The sequence below is a fragment of the Gopherus flavomarginatus genome, chromosome 1 (assembly GCF_025201925.1).
Source record: "Gopherus flavomarginatus isolate rGopFla2 chromosome 1, rGopFla2.mat.asm, whole genome shotgun sequence".
Lineage (NCBI taxonomy): Eukaryota > Metazoa > Chordata > Testudines > Testudinidae > Gopherus > Gopherus flavomarginatus.
This window is the reverse complement of record NC_066617.1, coordinates 109,038,246-109,058,115: the sequence shown is the minus strand read 5'-3', so window position 1 is coordinate 109,058,115 and position 19,870 is coordinate 109,038,246. Positions and strand designations below refer to the sequence as shown.

The window sequence follows — 19,870 nt, the reverse complement described above, 5'->3', positions numbered from 1 at the left end:
CTGCCAGTTTATAGTTGGTTCTTTGTCATAAGAATTCACTGCCTTGTGAGGCTTAGACTATTGGGTTTTTCTGACTTTCCTGGGTCCCAGAGTCAGGCAAGTAATTGTTTTGTTTCCAATGCAAATCTGCCTTCAACTTCCTCTACAGGTATCCTGCTGATATTCCCCCATCTTCTACTCCATGCTCAGTCACAGAGCTGTGTGCAGAAGCTTTTACTGAGGGCTCTTTTCCCTCAAGATTAACTAATTTTTCACCATCTCTTCACCTTCATCTCCAAGTGGCAAGAGGAGGGTCTTCAGGTGAATGCTTCGAGGAAGGCTAGGAACTCCACTGTACCTTTAGTTTTACCACATCATGTTTGGCTTGGGCCCTGTCAGCAAAGCTTAAGTTTCCCATTCTTACATTCTGCTCCATGTGCGAGTGGCAGACCACTCGCATGTCCCTTAGCTTCTATGCCTTCATTTTCATCCTGACCCCATACCATTTTTCCCAGCATAGGTCTTTCTCTGCTCCAGGACCGTGACAGCCAACAAGCCGCAGTTCAATCAGTGGGGGAACTAGTGAGACCTCTGTGGGAGTTCCCAAGCTGTTGTGCCAACCAGCTTCTATTGTCTATAGTGCTCTAGGAAGAGCTCTCCCACCAATACCTTTTTCCTGCCTTGCTTCTTTCACCATTTTCCCTCCATTGTTTTCAAGGGTTTCCTGAGACATCAGAAATATTCACTATAATCCTTGCTGACAAAGAGGAACTTTCCTCCCATTTAGTAATTTAGGTCACCCACCATCTGAGGAACTCTTGGAAGTTTCAGAGGAATTGATAAGTTCCACTTTTAAGATAGCTGAACCAGCAACCCATTTTCCTCCAATTTCTTCTCCTAACCAGGACGCCTTAAGATGAAGTGGTAAAAAGATCTGTCTCCCTGTACTGGAATCTTTTGAGAAAATTGACTCTAAGTACTCCTACCTTGGCAAAAATAAATCCATTAATTACACCGCTATGAAAATTCAGTCTGATAAGATCACCTTTTCTTCCATTATGAAGATAGATTGCTTTTTCATCTTAGGATTCTTCTCAGGTAAAAAAGGGTTTTGAACCCAATTTAATTGGGCTAATTCTCCAAAGGACTTTGTAGAGCAGACGACTGAGAACTTTTAAAGAGGGACTTTGAATTGTCTTCCATGGCTTTTGTGGTACCACAATATGTATGGTGTCTGCTCAAATGCCACTCAATATCACCCATTCTCTCTAGTACTTTCAGAAAAAGAAGTACCATAAAGATCAAAAGGGGGAAACCGAAAAACTCCACCGAACTGGATACTAGCAAAATGACACCATCTTTCCTCTTCAGTGCTTCGTGTGACATCACCAGATTCTTCTCCAAATCTTTTTTTTTCCCCATAAAACCTGGCCGAAGAACCTGGAACACTACACCTGTAGGTAGGGTCACTATTCCACCAGCAATCTGTTCAGTTGCCCTTTCAAAGGGCAAAAATGCTCGAGAAGTCCCTCGCAATGTCCTTAAGAATACTTTGGCTATCTGGATATAATTTAATTTGGGTCCAATGTCAAGACATTTGCTGGAGTTCAGGTCACTTCCTCAGCTGCAATTTCTAGTCTTCACAAAACCACCAATCTTTTCATCCCTTTCAAAACACCAGGGCCAAGAATTCTTCCCCAAGTCAGTCAGAGGGGCCTCTCCAGAAGAGGATTCTCTACAAGATAAGCTCTGCTGATTTGCGCCCACCTACCTGTGGCAGGAAAGCCTAAAAATATCTTCTTAACCTGGGCTGATACCACACACTGTCAAGATTCTCAGACAAGGTCTTCTTGTAGACTTTCAGGAGCCATCCTCTCTAACTTGTCTTTTGCCTCTTCTAATTGAAGACTATATGTGAAAAGATGAGGGTTTCTAGACTGTGTAGTGCATTTTCTTTCCCTTAGAGCAATAGTCTTGGTTCCGTCATAAGAAAGGTTTATTCTCTGGGTTCTTTGTGTTAATTAAAAGATCCCATAGATGTTCATCCAATTCTGGAGCTGTCCAGCCTCAATTGTCTCAGGTGCAAAATTTACTTCAGAATGAGGCTGTAGCTTTTCTAATCTAAGAAATTTCTTTACAAAATGCTTTATGATCCATAGTGTAGGAGCTGATCTGTTTGGGGTCTTTTGACCATTTTCACCAGCGAAAGCAGAGAAGTTACTGCAGGAGTCTATATAGGTGGGAGGAACCTTGTTTATCTAAACTCAGTCTGCAAAGGACTCCCAACGGAAGGGTGAAGTAAAGCAGAGGATATTGTGTTCAGGATGTCTGTTTTCTTGATATATATTCTGTTTTATCTCTTAAGTAAAGAGCAGTGGTGGTCTAGAATCTTGTACAAAGTCTATGTGAAGTGTTACATCTACCACATGTCCCCATGAGGGGGTAAACTGGAAGGATCTCATTTGGAGTTCTGGAAGAGAGGAACAGAGGAAGAGGGATTCTAAGGAGTCAGCATTGGTAATGGGCTAGACTGTTTGACTGTGGAGGTCTCAGCACAGTTTGCAAGACAGAGGATCTGCATCCTGAGAGTGTGCCTACGGACCCCAAGACACAGGCAGTGCCTAGACTCTCTGTTAAAACTTTGGATGCTCAAAACATCTAAGGATTCAGAAACTGGATCGCCACACAGTGAGTGGCCAAAAGGGGGCATTTGACTGGACTTGTGATGTTCCTATTTTCTGAAAGCAGCATCACCTCAAAGACCCCCATGGAGCCTCAATTAAGTGTTACACACTCATACTAAATAACCCTTCAAGTCACCAGGAAAATATTCTTATCTTTTTTCTAACTCAAATGTTTGTCTTCCTTTTGGCCATCAGAGGATTAGCATATTTTGTGGTTTCTTTGCAACAAGTAGTTTAAAGAAAAACTTTTTTCAGATAAGGTGGTTGAAAGGCAAGCTTTCCATTTCATTTGTAAGAGAAATTTAACCTTCCATTTAAGCGAGTCAGTTTCCTTGTCCTCTTTGTTCTTAAACCCTCTCTCATCCTGAAGCTAACGCTTTTGTAGAATGTAGAATTCAGCATATATAGAATTATAGTGTGGGGGAAGCCCAGTGCTTTATTGGTGGTACTTAACTTCTGCACCTCTTTCTTCATGCAGGTGGATTAAGGCCACTATCTTCCAAGTTTCTAATCAAGATCTTTCTGAAATAAGTGTTCACTAGGGATACAACTACTTAATGGACAGAACTTGCAGGGTAGCTACTCAAGGGTCCCATTCACAAGACAAAGCATACATGCTTTATATTCAAAGGCCTCACTGGGTGAACAGAATCCAAGGCTTTCATGGACGGTCTCCCATGAAAACACTTGATACAACAAAGCCAAAGTATACATTTTCAACCTGTTTGGCTTGAAATGTCATCACTTTAGCACCTCATATGTTTGCGCTCCAACTGTTGGAGGGGAGTGCTATTGCACTGGAGGAGGAGAAGATCTCTTGTCTGCCTCCAAGACCCGAAGAAAGCAGAAAAGTCCAACAGTTCCAAGATGAAGCAATGGATTCTAGTCCAAAAAAACCAGATTGGAGATATGGAAACTAACCAACTTCTCATTCTAACCCAAGCAAATAAAGATTGTTTCAACTTGCTAATAGAAATTTTAATCCTCCTTTATTCTACAGAGGCAGTTGGTGTGAACAGTCAGCGGCCTGTTTTCTGCCCTTACCACAAAAAGGAACAGTTGAAGCTCTATTGCGAGACCTGTGACAAACTTACATGCCGGGATTGCCAGTTACTGGAACACAAAGAGCACAGGTACCAAAGTAAATTACGTATTTTTATACAACTAGTTGCTGATGCCTTATGAAAGATGTTGAACTAATTCTGAATTGGTTGCAGTACTAGCCTAGGTTATATTGTTGAGCAGGGCTCCTGCTAAAATGCAAATTATTTTTTAACAAAAAGACCCGTGAAGAAACTGAAGTTAACTGACTGAAAGGTCTTGCGAAAGAAAGTCTGTGGTAAAGTTGAAAATAGAATCTCTTGATCTTCCAGCTTCTGACCCTGTGTAAGCCTTCCATTATTGGCAGTATAATTGCAGTAGAATCTCAGATTTACGAAAACCTCAGGAATGGTGGTTGTTCATAACTCTGAACAAAACGTTATGGCTGTTCTTTCAAACGTTTACAACTGAACATTGACTTAATGCAACTTTGAAACTTTATTGTGCAGAAGAAAAATGCTGCTTTCCCTTTATTTTTTTAGTAGTTTACGTTTAACATGGTACTGTACTGTATTTGCTTTTTTTTGTCTCTACTGCTGCCTGATTGCATACTTTTGGTTCCAAATGAGGTGTGTGGTTGACTGGTCAGTTTGTAACTCTGGTGCTCATAACTCTGAGGTTCTACTATAGATGGAAATCTTTGCTATGTAGTTTTTCAAACTGAGAGCGCTTAAAAGCCCCGGGGCTATATTATGTAACTATATGGTCAAACATAACTCTCAGTTTGCTGTTGAACAGGATGGTTGTTTCTGAATGGTTTGGTAAGGTCCTCTTAAAGGGGAAATGTTCATTTCTCTCTGAACAGCATTTATCAGAGGAAATCTAAAATGTCATTTGAATGACTCTCACAAAAACTAATACTCTTCATTTCTATGAAGAAAATAATTACACAAGAAAAATACCTTAATCAGACATATTTGCCTTTTATGGGCTTCCTTGGTGTTAAACTCCGTCTTTTAGCAGTGTTTTTAACTGGAGTGATGATTCTGTTGGAGTGCAGTCTATTTTTTAGTAAGTATAGTTCAAACCTCTTTCTCATGTTTAAATAGTTCATTAAGTCACTTATTATTGCAGGTACCAGTTTATAGAAGAAGCTTTTCAGAACCAGAAAGTGATCATTGATACACTTATCACCAAGCTAATGGAGAAGACTAAGTACATAAAATATACAGGGAAGCAGATCCAAAACAGGTATGTATCGTGTTACTAAATAATATTGACAAACAGTGAACGTAAGAATATTACCTAACTCACCAAGGCTTTCAAATTAAAGTATTCCTAAATGGATTTTGTACATCGTGTCTTCATTGTTTGATACTTCCAAAAAGAAATAATTTCCAAAATGTTTTCAGTAGTGAAATATGAAATTAAGTTTTCAGTTGGTTATAGTAATCCTTGTGGTATTTGTTAACTTAAACTTGATGTTGGTTACATAACTATTCTCTTTAGCCTGTAAACTTCCAGGAGAACAGGAGGGGCAAGCTCAGCCAAGCAGGCTGTTAGGAAATGTTTAGAAGGCAATTGCAGTATCTCTTCCCTGCCCACCCCCATTTTTAGTTTTTCATGATATATATCTCTCCTATAAATGAGATGTTATGGTTCAGGTTTTTGAAAATAAATGCATGTGACAGATTTACTTGAAGATCATTTGTGGAAAAACAATATGATCAGGGTTCATACCTGACACTTGCAAGCCAAAGGCATAACCATGGTTGCAACAGTACATATCAAAGTGGGTCCTAGCAAGTACCTCCACAGCACTATTCAGATGCAGTACCCTAGGAATGTAAGTCCAATCTTCCCCCTGGTTTTAGCTGTTGAGAGATGGAGAAGCTTTACTGGTATGCTTGTTCTCTCCCCCTTCTCTTTTACCACCTCTTGGATGCAAACCACAGTCTGTCTCCCTTCCTCCATCCATCCCCTTGCTCCTGAATGACAAGAGAAAAGTAATACTCTTCTCCTCCCACATGGAATTCAAATGCCTTTCTCTCCTTCCTAACTTCTTCTACCTGGTGTTTTTAAGCACCTGTACCAGGTACTCAGCGCTGCCTAATACACATGCATAAGGTAGTGAAAAGCATTCCCTGCTCTCTCTCATTCACCCCACCAAAGAGAGGGTAGAATGAGCAGCATATTGATTGTGTCAGCAGTGTAGTAGCAATATTCACATCGCTAGATAGGCCTACAAGCAGTGCTCAAGCAGTAATACGACTCACCATTGGCAAGTATATTGTTTCAAGCTGTGCATTAAAAACAATAAACACAAATGCAAAGGCTGCTACATTGCTGGATATCTTCTTTCTGGAGAAACTTTCTGTATTGGGGAAAAAATGAGATCTTGAATTCCTGTGACATATGGAGACTTTTTTGTATTCCCTGCCAGAAAGGCTTAGGAGAATATTAAAATCAAGACTCTTTCAACCATTCATTTTTATCAATAAAATTCCCTTGCTTATATAAGTGTCCTACTTTTCTAGATCATATAATTAGAATTTCTCAGATTTACACCAAGGTCAGATGCATTCCTAAATCTGTGTTTTGTTTTGTTTTTTAAAACTAACTCAGCCTGATAATTTTCCTGGCTAATGGCAGCATCTTATCCAGTATATACTACTGGATGCATGTGAGCAGGAATCCATTGCATTCTGTGCAACAAATAAGTCATTTCATTTGTTGAGTCAGGATGAGCTTTGGTGGCAGTTTCTTAAGGACACTGTGCTAAAAATTTCTAAATATTTATTTTTTACTTACAGAATCCTTGAAGCGAATCAGAATCAAAAGCAGGTGGAACAGGATATTAAAGTTGCCATATTTACACTGATGGTAGAAATAAATAAAAAGGGGAAAGCTTTGCTACATCAGTTAGAGGTAAATTCACTTCTAAGATTATAAATAAGTCATCTTGTAAGAGCTTTTACAGGGGCTTTAAATGATGATCCATCAAAATTCAAACCCAGCAAAAACTGTCTTTCAGCATGAGTTACATGTTGGTACCCCTTAACGAGGAAATTTCAAATGGGGCTAAACAGAGAAATATTTCATACAATAGCAGTTTCCTTTGCTAATAACTTTGAATTCCTGTTTGCATTTAGTTTTCGTGAATCAGGGCTGCCCTCCCTCATAATCAAGCAAAAAAAGCTGGGCTGTGCAGTGAAGTCACAGATCTATGTATGATGCAGGAAAACTGCGGTTGATGTACCACAAATTCAGCTGACCAACTTCATTGTAATAACAAGTAGGAGAGGATAGTCTGTGAGGGAAACCTATCTAAACACTACTATAGAGTAAAAACCCATAGAAACTTCTTTCTGTCACTAAAGGAAGAAGATGGAAATCTGAATACACACAGTGGGCTGATCTCTTGAGTAAGAATGTACCAAATTTAGTCACATTTCAGAGTATATAATCACTCTAAAATCTCTTCTGAAAAATAAGGTGAAACCATTTGATATTTTTGAGGATTATCATGTTTATTGATTAGCAAGTGAGAGCTAATACATTTTCTGCTGTAAATTGAAAATTTCACTGGAAGTGCTTTGCTCCTTTCAGAGTCTATCAAAAGACCATCGGATTAAGCTTCTGCAGCAACAACAGGAAGTGGCAAGTCTTTCTAAACAGCTGGAACATGTCATGAATTTTTCCAAGTGGGCAGTTTCCAGTGGCAGCAGCACAGCATTGTTGTACAGCAAACGCCTGGTAAGGCTAGGAAAGACCGTATTCCTTAGTTGCTAAGGGGCCATAGTTAAGTCAAACAAGTGAATTTTCTGTGTCTTAAGTAAAGTCAAGGAATTAACCTTGTTAATTACATCAGTATATTGCAGCACAAGTGTGTAATATACAATTTTTTTCCCTACAACAGCACAAGTTGAGGAGGATGTTTGAAACTTTGACTTCTGATCCCGCCTAGATATTCTTGAAAATTTGAATTGTTGCAAGTTTGCTACTGAGATAGAGATTGTCCCACTTCTGTGGAAGTGTATAAATCACTAATGTTAACCTTTTTAGGATGAAGCATGTTTGTGTATATACATGCTCATTCTATTATAACAACTTTTTCAGCTCAAGGCTGAGGTGATCCAAACATAATGGATAATGTAGATATATCTTTTTAATGTAAAATTAACATGTTGGCTCCCCCACAGTCAGTATAACCTTCCATTGAAAGGTTCTAAGACCTTGTCTTCAGACTTGCAAGTATGCATTATGTACCTCATGGTCTGAAGTAGTGATGCTATAGGTTGGGATATACTAAAGCCAGACGTTTTCATTTTAAAACAGAAACCAAGGCCTAAAGATACAAAGGTCCTGCTACATTACAAGTACAATTGTGATTTAAAAAAAAAATTAGAGACATGGGCATGTATGCAATTGCAGATAAATGAAATTGTTATAGCCACACACTGTCTTTTCTGCTATCACAATTGTTTGCTCATCCACACCTGCCAGGCTTCCTAACCATGATTATATCAGTGCATTCTGGGCAACTATCCCATCGTGCCTCAGAAAGACACAGAGGGAGACTTTCAAAACACAAAGGGAGTTAAGTGCCTAGCTCCTGCCAAAGGCAAAGACATTTGGAAGTTGGATGCCTGGCTGTTCTGTGCTCTTTGAAATCTGCTCCAGAGGGCATACACCTGTACAGAGCCACCTGTGAGGCTGTGCACTGTGGGATATCTTACCGCATAGAGCTCGGAAGGAGCATAATCTAGCCAGCTAAATTACACAGCAACAAGAGTCCTATGGCACCTTAAAGACTAACCGATGTATTGGAGCATAAGCTTTCGTGGGTGAATACCCACTTCTTCTGACGTGGATCTTTTTACAGATCCAGACCAGCAGCCTATCCCTCTGATAAATTACACGGATTACTGCTTGGAAGCCCTATTCACACTGCAGAAAAAGGAATAGGCTGAGCAGTTTGCAGGAGGACATCCATGTGCCAACCTAGACTTCTGGCATGAGCAACACACTGTTAGCTACTGTGAATAATTGCAGTAGCTAACAGTTTTAGTCACTTAATGAATAGATAAAAACCATAGGTAGAGCCAGGTATGCCATAGGCAGTTTAAAAACTCTGAAGTGAACATGAACTGAAATTGAAGCAATCCTGGGATTTTAGTACCCCAGCTACTACTGGTGTCCCCAGAAATCCTGCATTGCCTACATTCAAATTGGTAGTGATTACAGCTTTAAACATTCCCACATCCCCTTTTAAAGTATATATTTTGTCATGCACTTCACACTGGTTAGGTATTCTAGAACTGACCTACCTAAAGATTAGGAAAACTACAAGTAAATAAGGAACTCTATGAAAACATTTATATAGTGGGTAATTCATGTCAATACAAGTAGGAAAGTTAATTTAACCAAATGGTATGAGATTAAGAGGCATCTTCAGTAGATTTTTGGAGAAAAGTTTTGAGAGGAATTGGGATTAGGAGGAATCCAAAAAGAATAGGTGTGTTGAGCTGGCTAGCTTTTGCCTGTCTGAAATTCTGTATTATGGTATAATTAGTACTTGGATTAATGCATCAGCCCTTGCACAAACTTATGTTCTTTTCACTCCAATCCAAGGCATTTTGCTCAGATAATAAATATAAACCCTGTTGTTGTCTTGTGGGAAAATAGTACAAGTTAATCAGGCTTTTTTCCTAGAAGAAAAAAATGTTTTGTACAAGGTGTTTTCCTGTTCTAGATTACATATCGTCTACGGTATCTCCTTCGAGCAAGGTGTGATGCTTCACCAGTGACTAACACCACTGTCCAGTTTCACTGTGATCCTAGCTTCTGGGCTCAAAATATTTTCAATCTAGGTATGATGTGGCTCCTGCTTCTTTTATCAACTTCTTTGTAAACTGGCGGTATCACTAAAAATAGTTTTTATCAGCTCAGTGGCCTCCAAGATATATAATTGAGCGTATTTCTCATGTGTTCTTTAATATATCTTCTACCAGTGGACAAAAATTACTCTAAAGCGTGTGTCTGATCTGACTCCATATTGGATGCTGTTCCAGGTAGTAAAGCTAGATAGGCAGTGCCTAACTAGTTTTTAGCTAACTGAGGTGGGGAGATGAGAAGGAAAATACTACAGAGGGCAGTCTTTTGAGCAATAGTTTTCTGTTGGAGTTGGGTGCTTTTTTCCTAGCTCTGTAGATTTTGCTTACTGTCCTTCTTGGTGTACTGTTAACAGATGTGAGCTCATAGAGCAAGCAAAGATTGACCATCCCCACTGTACCGTGCTCTCTAGGCAGGCTGGATTCATACCTTCAGACTGGTATTTGCATTTTTTTTTCTATCTGCCAGAGGCTGGGTTTCTGCTTGGTACATCCTATAATAAGGAGTTTTGTGAATAGCCTGTTCAGTATGATTGACTAAGTATATGTACTCAGTCTAATGAAGAAATGCAGCATAGGAACTTCCCTGCTAGGAGTGGGAATTAGAGACTAAAAAGTCTCTCTCTTGAGGAATTTGATAATTGTCAAGCCTCCCTTGTTTTCAATACCTGCAGGGTTTTTTTTGTCAGTGTCTCCATCTTTCTGTTGGAGAGTGATTTTGGATGTACCTATCCGGCATTTTGGCCTTTGGTCAAAAAGTGCAACCAGCTTTGCATTAGGGCCTGACCAATTTCATGGCTGTGTCCAGACACGCTGAGGAGGGACAGGAGTTGTCCTTCCCCTGCATGGCTGCTCTTCGTGGGGAGATGAGACTCACCTCCCAGAGGCAGTGCAGAAATGAGGGTGGCCGCAGCAGCCCGGGAGCTGGGCTCCTGGCTTTTCTTCCACCTTCTTCCCCTCTTCCCCCCCACCCTCCCCAAGCTCTGGGCACCAAGCTTGGGGCTTGCACCCCCAGCAACTCCTGGGGCTGGGGGCTTCCACTCCTGCTGGCTGCAGCCGGGGCAGCCCAGGCTCAGGATTTCCATCCCTCAGGGCTCCTGCTGGGGCTCAGGGTTGCTAGATCAGGGCTTCTGCCCTGGGGCTTCTTCTGGGGCACCCATTTTTCCGAGGTGAGAGGCTCAAATTGACCAGGGGCCCCTTCCTTAATCTGTCACTGTCCTGGACCGGCAGCTAGGAGCCCCTGCTGGGGTGCTCCTAGCAGCATGCGGGAGAGCCTCTCCACCTCTGAGAACCTCCTCTAACTGCAGGAAGCTCGGAGGCTGCTGTCTAGGCAGCACAGAAGTGGGAGTGGCAGTCTTGGGACCCTTCCTCTCCTCCCGCCCTCCTCTGGCACAACAATTTTGCAACCCCCCTACAATACCATTTGGATTATAACACCCTGCAATTTCAGATGTAAACATATGAAATCATGAAATTGACCAATTTTAAAACCCTCTGGCCATGAAATTAATGAGAATAGACTGTGAATTTGGTCAGACCCTAGTTATAACAAAAAGGTGGGGAAATGTTGGCATAAGAGGATCTTGTCATGACAGCACTTTCTCACAGGTACTGGATAAATACTTGATTCTTTAAGTGATTGCATATGTCCATTCCACTTCAGGTATGTGGGCACCCAATGTATTAGCATCTGGGATTTTTCCCTTAGTGGTACTTGTTGGGGCGGTGCATACACCTTCTTCTGTCTCATACTGCTATGTGATGATGTAAAGAGCAAAGCTGTTGCTGACCTCCCTAAGTTCCTTCTTAGTGCTGTGACGATTGTTGGAGTACTTTATCTTGTAGCTGCAAGTGTTTCCCTTCCTTAATCTTGTATATAGTGAGTACTTGTTTAATAGTTTGCCTTAGCAGAGTTTTTTACTATTAAGTTTCCTTGTCCTGGGATACTTATTAGTATGCTCTTCGGTTCCCACCACTGGGGTATTAGTGCCTGGTGTTGAGGCATGCCTCAGTCCCTGGGCTTCAGGCCTTGTGATGCATGCAAGAAATCAGTGCCAGGCAGTGACTCTCACTTCAGGTGCCACACATCAGAGAATGGTGCCAAATGTTCAGGGACTTTAAGCTCAGAATTAAGAAGTACAGGGAGGTCAGACTAAAGCATGTTATGGAGGCAGCCCTCCACCCACCCTGGGAGTATCCCCATTCAGAGCATGCACCAAGCGAGTCTCCTTCAGTTAGGAGTGGTTGCCTGTCTTCTCAGAGTCTCAACACAGATCTTCTCTGGTACTGGAGAGGAGGCACACCGTAAGCTGGCATCGAGGGACTCAGCGCCCAGGAGATTAAGATCTTTGGCACTGAAGTCCAGCAAACAATCTGGGAAGGAGAGTAGAGTGTGCTTGATGCAGAGGCACTCCCCGCAGCAAATAGTGCATCAGGCAGGGTCATTGACTGATGCTGATTGCAGCCTTGTTGAGATAAATACATCTTTGACTCAGCAATATCAAGAGACTGTCCCAGTGCCAACAATACTTCAGGTATATGATGTGGCACATGATCTGCTGAGTCTCTCAGTACCAGTGTCACCGGCAGTTTAGGAAACATCTCAACAGAATCTTCTAAAAAGTGTGACTTCCTCCCTAGACATGCAGGTGGAGGTAGTTCAGGAGTACTCACACAGATTGGTTGATACTGTGGGATCTGTGGAGCCTTCTTAAGTGGCAGTTTGCATAAACAAGGCTATTCTGGAGTTCACTAAAGTGTTATGGCAAACTCCATCTTCCATGCCTCCTGCAGCTAAAAGGACAGAGAAGGATCATGTGCCCTCATAGAGGTTTGTACATTTTTTTATTTCTTTCCATACCTGGAGTCTTTGGTGGCTTCAGTTTCTAATGAGAGCACACACCAAGGTCAGCAGGCATCTACTTGAAAATTAAAAGTTGCAAAATTGTGTGTGTGTGTGTGTGTGTGTGTGTGTGTGTGTGTGTGTGTGTGTGTGTAAAATACATTTGACAGCAGGATTACATCTCCGGATTGCTAATCAGCATGTATTGCTGGGATGTTATAACTTCTCCCTCTGGGACAATATTTTAAAATTAATGGACAAGTTGCAAGGGGAAACCGGGCAAGAGTTTCCCGCTATGGTTAATGAGGGAAAGATGATGGCCAAGACCTTGCTTCAGGCCATATTGGATGCTGTGGATTCTGATGACTGAGCCAGGGCATTGGCTGTTACAATAATTAAATTATTGTGGCTCCAGGCATCAGGTCCTCCTCAAAAGGGCCAACAAACCATTCAAGATCTCCCCTTTGAGGAACTATAACTATTTGCACAGCAGATCGATGACAGGCTTCATAGCCTGAAACAGACTCTAGGGCTATGCACAAGTCTATGGCTATTTAGACTCTTCTCCCAAAGAAGCAGTGGTTCTGTCCACAGTAGCCTCATCATTATGCTTTCTGTGTGCCTCACCATCAGGACCTGGCCTATAAAGAAATAGAGACGTTACAGGAGAATACCTCTGCCTACTCCTTTCTTTCTATCTTTCTTCTGCTATACGTTTGTCCAGACAGGATAAGAACACCGTACAGTCATTTTGACATTCTGGTTGAGGATGGCTTACCAGTTTTCAGTTTGCCAGCTTCTACTACCCCTGTTTTCTTCCAACAGACTATCCCACTTCCAAAGTGCTTGGACCCATATTTCTATAGCTCAGTGGGTTTTACGCATGATGGAATTGTGATACACTCTTCAGTTTATTTCTACACCACCACCACCTCTGTCCTTCATCCCTTTTCAGGGACATTTCTCACAAAGGTCATCTCCAAGGTACAGTCTCTCCTCTTGTTGGGAGCCATAAAAGAAGTTCCTCTTCTAGACAAAGATAAAAGGGTTTTATTCTCGCCACTTCCTAATCCCAAAAGCAAAAGGAGCTCTCAGAACTGTACTACACATTCAGGAGCTCAATAAATATCTAAAGAAAATAAAGTTTTGCATGTTCACTCTGGCTTCCTTTATGCCCTCCCTGGATCCTGGCAACTGATGTGCTGTGCTCACCTTAAAGGACACACGTTTCCATGTCGCAATAAATCAAAGCCACAATAAATTCCTCAGATTTATGGTTAGCCAATACCACTGTCAGGCTAAATGTCAGGTCTACAGACTATCTGTGACCCCACATGTTTTTACAAAGTGGATGGCAGTGGTGGCAGCACTTCTGAGGAAATCAGAAGTTCCAGTAAACAACAAGGACTTCGGTGGCACTTTAAAGGCTAACGGATTTATTTGGGCATAAGCTTTCATGGGTTAAAAAAAATCTCACTTCTTCAGATGCATGAAATGAAAATTACAGATGCAGGCATTATATAATGAAGTTCAAGTGTGTCTATACCTGGATGACTGGTGGGTGAGAGGCCAATCCAAGAGCCAGGTAATGTCTAGCATGACCATGATACAAAGCACCTTCAGCAGAGGATTACTGATCAAAGAGGAAAAATTAGTCCTCTCCCTGTTCATAGGATAGAGTTTATAGGAACAGTCTTAGATTCTACGGAAAACAGGGTGTTCTCATGCAAACAAGATTCCAGACGATGCTGGCCATTTTGTTAGACGTGAAGGCCTATCTTACCACAACAGTTCAAAATTGCCTCAGACTTCTGGGGTGTATGGCCTCATGTATTTACATGGTTTAGTTGGCCAGGCTTCATCTCAGGAAGCTGCAGAACTGTCTGAGCTTGATGTGTTCTCTAATTCGTCATCCAGTGAGCATGGTGGTTTGAATGGCCACCTGGATCTTAGCCTCTTTGGACTGGTGGACTGAATGAGTGTGTGCTTGTTACTTTTGTTCCCCCAGAACCTATTTTAACTTTGGTTATGGACACTTCCGCCCTAGGTTTTGACAGTCCACCTGGGTTCTCTGAAAACTCAAGGGCTATGGCCTGGCCAGGGTTTGTTCACTACATAAATGTAAGCCATTGAGAGCCATTCATCTAGCTTACCAGACTTTTCTTCCCTATATCAAAGGAAGAAATTTACTAGGACTTACGGACAATACAGTGGTCAAGTTCTATGTGAACAGACAGGAAGGGATTTGATTGGCACTTCTTTGCCAAGAGCCAGTGCTGCTTTGGGACTTTTGTGTCAACATCTCCATCCACTTCCCTCCTTCCGGGTGTCCAGAACCATCTGGTGGACCAACTAAGCAGGCATTTCACCAGTCACTGAGTGGTGTCTCCTGCCAGGTATTGTCAGGTTCATTTTCCAAGTGTGGAAGTTCCCCATATAGACCTGTTTGCAACATGCACCAATAGAAAGTGCCATCTGTTTTGTTCACAGGCAGGTCACAGTCTAGGATCTGACGCACTCTATTCTGTTACCCTGGACAGACAATCTCATGTATTCATATTTTCAGGTTCTGCTCTTGCCCAGGATGGTGTTTAAAAATCAAACTGAACCATGCTCGCGTGAAACTCACAGCACTGATGTGGCCTGTCCAGTCTTGTTTTTTCCGCTTCGCTGAGCATCTCAGGCAGGTCTCCACTGACATTACCACCAGACCTAGACTTGATTTCACCAGGCAATGGTTGCTTCTTCCATCCCAGTGTGGAAATCCTTCACCTTACAGCATTGAAACTCCCTGGGTAACCCCTCAAGAGGAGATCTGTTCAAAGGAAGTACAAAACATCCTCTTGAATAGGAGAAGGCTTTCTGCTAAAGATGTTTATCTATCAAAATGCATGAGATTCTCCATTTGTTCTCAGCAAAAAGGGGTTTCTCCAATATAACATACACCAGACTGTTTGTTATATCTGAAACAGCAAGGTCTTGCTGTTGGTTCCATGAGGGTTCACCTAGCAGTTATCTTGGCTTTCTGTCCTCTGACTGGTAATCATTCTTTTCTCCAGCATCATGTCAATCAGGCTTTCAAAGAGTCTGGAAAGGTTTTATACCCAAGTAAAGGATCCTATTCCTCCTTGGGACTTAACCTAATGTTAGCAAAACTAATGGCTACCTGTTTGTTGCTCCATCTCTCAATGAAGGTAGCCTTTTTGGTCATAATTACCTCAGTGAGGTAACTGGCGAGTAGGTGAACTGAGAGTTCTAGTATTTGATCCACTGCATACAGTCCTCTACAAGGACAAAATAGACCTATCCCTTCATCCGAAGTGGTTTCTCACATCCGTATCAGTCACTTAGGCAAGGAAGTTGGGAAGCTGCTAAGTCTCATGCTAAGGAGGAGGAGAGACTCTACCTATTGGATGTTAGGAGAGTATTAGCATTCTAGTTAGACAGAACTAAATTGCTTAGGTTGTGCTCACAGCTGTTTGTGGCACTCATGGAGAGTCTCCTTTCAGAACCTTTCCATGGATTTCCTCCTGCATACATTTGTGTGATATCTTGGCCAATGTAACTCTGCCAGATAGGGTGCTGGCACGTTCAGCGCGATCTCACATGGCCTATGCAGTGTTTCTATACTGGACATTTGTAGTGCTGCAGCTTGGTCATCAGTACATACTTCTGTTTCTCATTACACCATCTCCCAACAGTCTAGAGATGATGCCAGATTTGGACGTATCCTACAATAATTCAAGTCGACTCCTGTGCATCTCCAGATTGAACTGCTTGTCACCTGAAGTGGAATGGCCATGTGTAATCACTCAAAGAAAACAGTTATTAATTTGTTCTATAACTGTTTGAGACTTGTTGGACATGTCCATTCCATGACTTGGGGGTCAACAGGACAGCAGCTCCACCCTTTATACCATCACACAGCTAATGCACTGGACACCCATCCACCTGAAGTGGCACGGATGTGTGCAACACATTTTGAAGAAGTCTCATTACGGAACAAGTTAGTAACTGTTTTTTCTTTCTCTGCCTGTACCTATCTTTGGGAAAGAGATCGCAAAAGGGGTGTATCTGTATTTTTCCTCAGGTGTGAACCCTCCAGCCATGTGAGTAATGTGTGTGTGTGTGTGTGAATAGGTATAAAAGAAACTCTCTTTTTCTTTATTTCCAGGAAGCCTTTCTTTCCTTCCTTCTGATATGCCTTTGAATTGTTGGGTTCTGCTCCCTTAAAGTCTGAGAGATACTGAAATGGAAACAGGAATTCCATGTGGGAGCCTGTGTGTTTCAGGCTGTTAGAATGATTTCATGAATAATAGTGATTTAGTACTGGCCCCTTTTGGAGTGTCTCAATGGTTTATTACACAGTTTCAGAAGTTGAAGCCACCAGGGGTTAAAGCTTCAGAGTCAAGGTTGATCAGGGAACATTTTTTTCCCCATAGACCATGTCTTGTAATAGTTTTTGTATGTTGAAGAAACTCAGGCCTTAAGTTGTGTTGACTAGAATACTAGCTAGACTCTTTACTGATGGTGTGATAATATCTAAAGGCTAACTGGGTGTTACTAAATAGCTTAGTGATTGGGTGCTGTTTAGAATATATCTAAGAAAATGAAATAGCAGCATTTTAAAGTATCTCAGTTTAAGTTAAATAACCTATGATTTTCAGTATAATGGAAGGGCCCTCATTGTTGTTGATAGCACAATAATTCACGCAGTTCTGCTGCCACTGACACTGATTCTGGAAAAAATTGTTTACTCATCCTTTAAACTGCAATTAGGAATGGTGGTCTGATGGCATAAAAAGAGGGAAATTATGAAAACCTGCATCTCTCCAAAGAGTAAGGTGAACGTTAAAACTTATATTTTTATTTTTTACCAGGTTCTCTGGTAATTGAAGATAAAGAAACCCCACCACACATGCCCAAGAGCCCTGTGATGGAACCAAATTTGCAGCCACAAAGTGGCTTACCTTCAAACCAACTGTCTAAGTTTCCAACACAGATCAGTTTAGCTCAACTACGACTCCAGCACATGCAGCAGCAGGTCATGGCTCAAAGGCAGCAGGCTCAACGCAGGGCAGGCCCAGTGGGTCTACCAAACCCAAGAATTCTAGGTCCCATGCAGCACACTCCTGCTTCTCATCAGGTAAACTATCATTGTTCCAGAGAGAAGACATGTCTGATTGTACTTGTTCTGACAGAATGATAACCGGGTGACTTCTAGTGACATTTCATTGGCACAGCTGTCTTTAGCACATATAGTTATAAGGAAGCCCGTATTGTGTGTATTTACAGCATTTTTTCAAGATCTCAGTGCCCATATCTCAGGAACTTTCTGATAATCTCTAAGCATTGTAAAGAAATCTTATTCTTCGAGTGATGGTCCCTGTTCTATTCTGCTATGGATTGCACATGCACCTGGAGCCAGAGAATTTGAAAGCAGTGTCCATTGGTCTGCACATGCACCCTGGCTCGCCTTGTGCCTCCAAGAGGATAAAGGATGGCGTGAACCAGCTGCCTTTCCAGTTCCTTCTTGCCGCTGCATGGTCCAAACGGAACCTTTACATTTCCACAGCTTCAGCTTAGTTCTACAAAACAAAAATCATGTAGTTTGTAAATAGTATTAACAGTTTAAATAGTTTTTACTGTTTTAGCTTTTAATTAGTCTAAAAACCCCAGGGCACCAGGCTATGCCCGGGACTCCAGGCTTCAAACTCTGCTTCCTGCCCCTGGTCCTTCTCAGTCAGCAGCAACAACCAGTGCTGCCTGTACTGCCTTGGGTCAGCTCACTGCACCTTGCCGCAATGTATCTGCTGATCGTTCCCCGGCCATACCCAAGAAAGACAGGAACTTTTATCTCCACAAATACCTCATGGAAAAGGGCATGACTATCAGACCCAGACTGGGGAACTTCCTCCCATATGTAGGCCAGACTCAGCAAGGAGTGTACCTCCTGCTGCAAAGTCTGACTCTGCTTTGGGCGAATCTACCCTCATAGTCCCCATGGCGGGATCTTGTCAGGACGCACACTCATAAGCATGAGACTGAGTCTTCCTCTAAGTCCACTTCAAAGAAGTCTGATTTGGCTGTAAATAAGCCCACTAGCTTGGCCCATGAGGACTGAAGATGTATTAAGTCCCAGTGGCACAACAAGAAACCCTGTAAGCATTGGGATCCATCGGTACCAGACTGTGTTCCATCAGTACCATCATCCCTGGCATGTCCCAAAACCTGGGATCCATTGGCACCAATGAATTCTGATCACTGCCAACTTCAGATACCGCCCTTCTCACCACTTTCAATGGCCTGGACAAGCAGAACTCCTCTAACACTGGGGAGATAAGGATCTGTTGCCACCTCACAGGACATTTTTGCTTTCCCAGATCTGGAATCCCCTCCTCCACCGGGCCCTTCCCTTCCAGGGGGATATTGCCTCTGGGAGAATCAACTGCTAGAAGGAGCTTATCACCCGTCCCATATGCAGAATAAATCTCCCTTCCAACAGCATCAATGGTTCTGCCACTGGAACCAGAATCAGCCTTCTCCTTGGGAGATTCTGAACCCTCCGATAAACTGCTTTTCACTGGCCCTGCATGTCCTCCACCACCTAAAAGACCCATATTGGTTTGGGCCCAACCTCCGCCTCATCTAACTCTGAGCTGCTGGTACCTCATGCCATGGGGGCCCCCACGACCACCTATCTCCCCCTCCTATTGGCCATACTGGGGGGCCTTTGGACAGTATCCATTTGCAGAGTTGATCTGATTTGCTAGGGAGCCATCCCTTGCCTCCCGTCTGAGGAGACACTCCGATCTGCACCTGCATCCATCGGAGGAGGAGGAACATTATGCTTCAGAACCAGCAAGACTGACGTTGTCATCCCAGACAAAACAGTGACTGGGCAATTCCAGGACTTTCTCCTCAGAGTTGTTGGAGAGCTTCAAATTCCTCTTGAGGAGATCCAAGACTCTAAACTCTTAAACATTCTGCACACTTTGGGCCCAACAGAATAGCTCTACCTGTTAGCTAGCTCCAGTAGGGCCTTCTTAAGACAGTTAGGCACACTCCACCAGCTGTACTCCTACCAATAGGGTAGAGAAGTATTATTATGTGCTGGCCAAAGGTACAGACTTTTTGTTTTCTCACCCCTCTCCCAACTCTCTGATGGTCCATGCTGTTTCTGAAAGGGCTAGACAACAACATCCCTGATCTACTCCTGCTGGTACAGGGAAATGCCTGGATCTGCTGGGAAGAAAGGTCTCATCATTTATCCTCCAGGTCGAGATAGCCAGTTACCAGGCGTTATTGGCTAAATACGATTTCCTGAACAATGCCAAGTTTGCAGAGCGTACTGACAGCCCTCCACAACAGGACAGAGCACATTTTCAAGCTCTGATAGATGAAGGCAGACTGATAGCCGGGACTGCACT

At 42.5% G+C, this 19,870-nt stretch overlaps 1 protein-coding gene across 2 annotated transcripts in view; it reads left to right on the top strand.

Moving 5' to 3' along the window:
- TRIM24 (tripartite motif containing 24) overlaps window positions 1–19,870 on the top strand; it is a 163,342-nt gene that overhangs the window by 94,290 nt on the left and 49,182 nt on the right. For both annotated transcript variants that reach the window (XM_050945558.1, XM_050945548.1), the window contains exons 4-9: window positions 3,664–3,796; window positions 4,839–4,955; window positions 6,518–6,632; window positions 7,314–7,460; window positions 9,460–9,577; window positions 17,321–17,586. In XM_050945558.1, coding sequence (XP_050801515.1) covers window positions 3,664–3,796; window positions 4,839–4,955; window positions 6,518–6,632; window positions 7,314–7,460; window positions 9,460–9,577; window positions 17,321–17,586 — 896 coding nt within the window. The remainder of the gene's footprint in view (window positions 1–3,663; window positions 3,797–4,838; window positions 4,956–6,517; window positions 6,633–7,313; window positions 7,461–9,459; window positions 9,578–17,320; window positions 17,587–19,870) is intronic.